The sequence below is a fragment of the Egretta garzetta genome, unplaced genomic scaffold, assembly GCF_000687185.1.
Source record: "Egretta garzetta isolate BGI_Z169 unplaced genomic scaffold, ASM68718v1 scaffold103, whole genome shotgun sequence".
Taxonomy (NCBI): Eukaryota; Metazoa; Chordata; class Aves; order Pelecaniformes; family Ardeidae; genus Egretta; species Egretta garzetta.
The window spans coordinates 158236-160802 of NW_009259101.1; the positions used below are offsets into that span (position 1 = coordinate 158236).

Here is a 2567-nt window from a genome sequence, read left to right on the forward strand (position 1 = left end):
AAGCTCTCTGACAAGCTGCGGGAAGCCACAGAGGTGGGGACCTCTGCCATTAAATTCCCTTTTATTTTTGTGGCTTGGATGAATGTTATTGGCCAGAAAAATGTTGATACCGGGGCTTTACAATGCACCCTCCCAGTCCCTTCCTGACCCAGCCAGGTGATCCTGGACAGTACAAGCACCTCTCTTCCCAGTGCTGCTGTGAACTTAAAGTGAGTCATGTTTGAGATGCCCTTTAAATTTCGGCTGTTCAAAGAGCATGGGGGAGACAAGAGGTGGTCATTGAAACAGCTCCTTCTCTCCTCATGGGGTTACTGATACTAGCACTTCACAGGAGTCTGGATGATGAACGTATATGAGGCTGAAGACCCACAAACACCATCTTGAGGTCATCCCACAACATTTTTGTATTTCCTAACCACTGATGACTTGGAGTCACTTTACTGCAGGTTCTCAGAACTGCAGTCACAGTAGCCTCAGGGGAGACAAGGACCCATCTTGATACATCAACATTAAACCACATTTACTGTTTGTGAGTAAGTGGTTTTATTTTGGGATCTTACCATCTCAAATTACTCCCTCAGACTCATAAAAGGTTTGCTTTTGGAATGTCCACAGGGGAGGATGATTTCTGGCTTTAGATTTTCCCCATTCAGGTCAGAGACCCACCACCCGGTCCAACCTCCTCTTTGGCTCTGAGTAGAGAAGGTGGTGTCACCCATGCAGTGGCCCTCTAAGCTTCTCGCTGATGCCTGCTTACCTTTAACAGCCAAATGACAACCTCCACTCTCTTCTTTGCAGGGCAGAGCTCCCCTTTCTGAAGAGGCGGGTCCCAGACCTGCGGAAGACGCTTGTACTGCACACAGGGGGATGGTGCTAAATGTCAATTCTGATCAAAACCCTTGGTTCACCCATCAGTAAGTGAGGAGAAAGACAAGCATGTCTGTCCTCACTGGCTAACGTCCTCACAAGGGAAAAGACAACAAAGAGACCAAACACCCAACCAAAAATATACCATGGAGATACAAGGCTTCTCTGTGAGAGAGCAAACCCACTCTTCTCTCAAGCACTACTTTAGCCATGCAGGTATTTTGTAATTGTGGTATGGATGGAAGAGGAGGACTGTCTTGCATGTTGGTTACACCGAGACTTGATGTATGGTTGTGAGAGTGTCACTGCTTCTAAATGTTAAGGGCAATACTGAAAACTGGAAGTTTCCCAGAGAGGTGGTGGAGGTCCCATCCCTGGAAACATTCCAGGCCAGGCTGGACAGGGCTCTGAGCAACCTGATCTAGTTAGCGGCATCCCTGCTCCCTGCAGGTGGGTTGGACTAGATGACCTCTAGGGGTCCCTTCCAACCCAAAACTTTCTATGATTCTAAGATAACTTTTTCCTACATCACCTTTTCTGTGTTTTGTTCTTATGGAGAGGGCTCTGTAATAATGTCTTAATTTTCTGCAGTCTGTTCAATACCAAGCCAAACAGATATTAAGCAAAATTAAGTGGTGCTTGCAAAGGAATTACTTCATAACAAGCAGAAGCTGATTACATTAGAAATGGCTGACATTGGCACACTTTGTCTATTTGACCAGGAGTTTACAGGTTCCCCATACTGTAAAGAGTGAGCTTGGAGAGATGGATTCTTTTTTTTTTTTTGTAGCGTAAAGTGGAAATGAACATTTCATGGGGTTTGAGTATAAGGTAGCAGAGCATTGAAACTACTGCTTGTGGTTTCACAGTAAAATAGGCTAAACCATTTACATACACTTAAGGCACTGTAGAATGTAGAGCGCCAATAAGCTTTCTGTTTTCTTTTCCTTTCATTAACCGGTATTGCTCTATAAAGTGATGTGGTATTTCTTGTCGCTCACATGTGTTTAAGAGTCAAATAAAACCACCTCAGAACTCCCTCGGCTGACTGTGCTGTTTCGAAGATCACTTGTCATGGTCATCGCCAACACTTGTCACTAACATAGCCAAGCTATGAGCAGCATTTCGGGAATAAGTTCGTGCCTTTGGAGTGGATTTTAGCAGGGGAAATCAGAGCGACCTGGAAGCAGGTTGTGCTCAGAAGATGAAGCAAGGTGGAGGGGGATTTTCTGAGCCAAGCTGAGGTCCGAGAGATGCTGCCCTCAGCCCCTTCCCGAGGGCTTCCAGCCTGAGAGGTTGTGAATCGGGGAAACAACATTGGTCCATTCTGGAAACCCACTCAAGAACTACTATGGGGAAGTACCTGGCGATCACTGCCACGATGGACCAGCTCCCTCTGGATGCTGGACACCAGTAACAATACACATGTTTTTCAGCTAAACAGCTGGAAAATAATTTCTTCACTGTGCATAAACAGTTCAAACCGTTGTAGGGAGGGACATTAGAAAAACCAGCTTGAAGTAAATCTCGTTTTCAAATAAAAGGCAAACAGGAGCAGTGCTCACTCAAGTGGTGGCCATACTTCGGAGAGGGCTGTATGGGCAGTTAAATCTGTAAACCCTGAGCTGGGAACAAAGACAGCGGTTTTTCTCTCCCTTCTGCAGTCTTTGCGCTGGGAAATCTCCGCGTCCTTCTGCAGG

General features: G+C 46.0%; 2 protein-coding genes across 2 annotated transcripts in view; both read left to right on the plus strand.

Moving 5' to 3' along the window:
* The window catches only part of LOC104123026 (protocadherin beta-15-like), a 3881-nt gene extending 2963 nt beyond the window's left edge, over nt 1–918 (plus strand). The window contains exon 3 of the mRNA XM_035890768.1: nt 799–918. Within this exon, the coding sequence (XP_035746661.1) occupies nt 799–918 (120 nt within the window). The remainder of the gene's footprint in view (nt 1–798) is intronic.
* Nucleotides 919–2218: 1300 nt separating this feature from the next.
* Nucleotides 2219–2567, plus strand: part of LOC118451919 (protocadherin beta-7-like) — a gene marked incomplete at its 3' end in the record, with an annotated part of 2582 nt that continues 2233 nt past the window's right edge. Inside the window, exon 1 of the mRNA XM_035890769.1 lies at nt 2219–2280. Within this exon, the coding sequence (XP_035746662.1) occupies nt 2219–2280 (62 nt within the window). The remainder of the gene's footprint in view (nt 2281–2567) is intronic.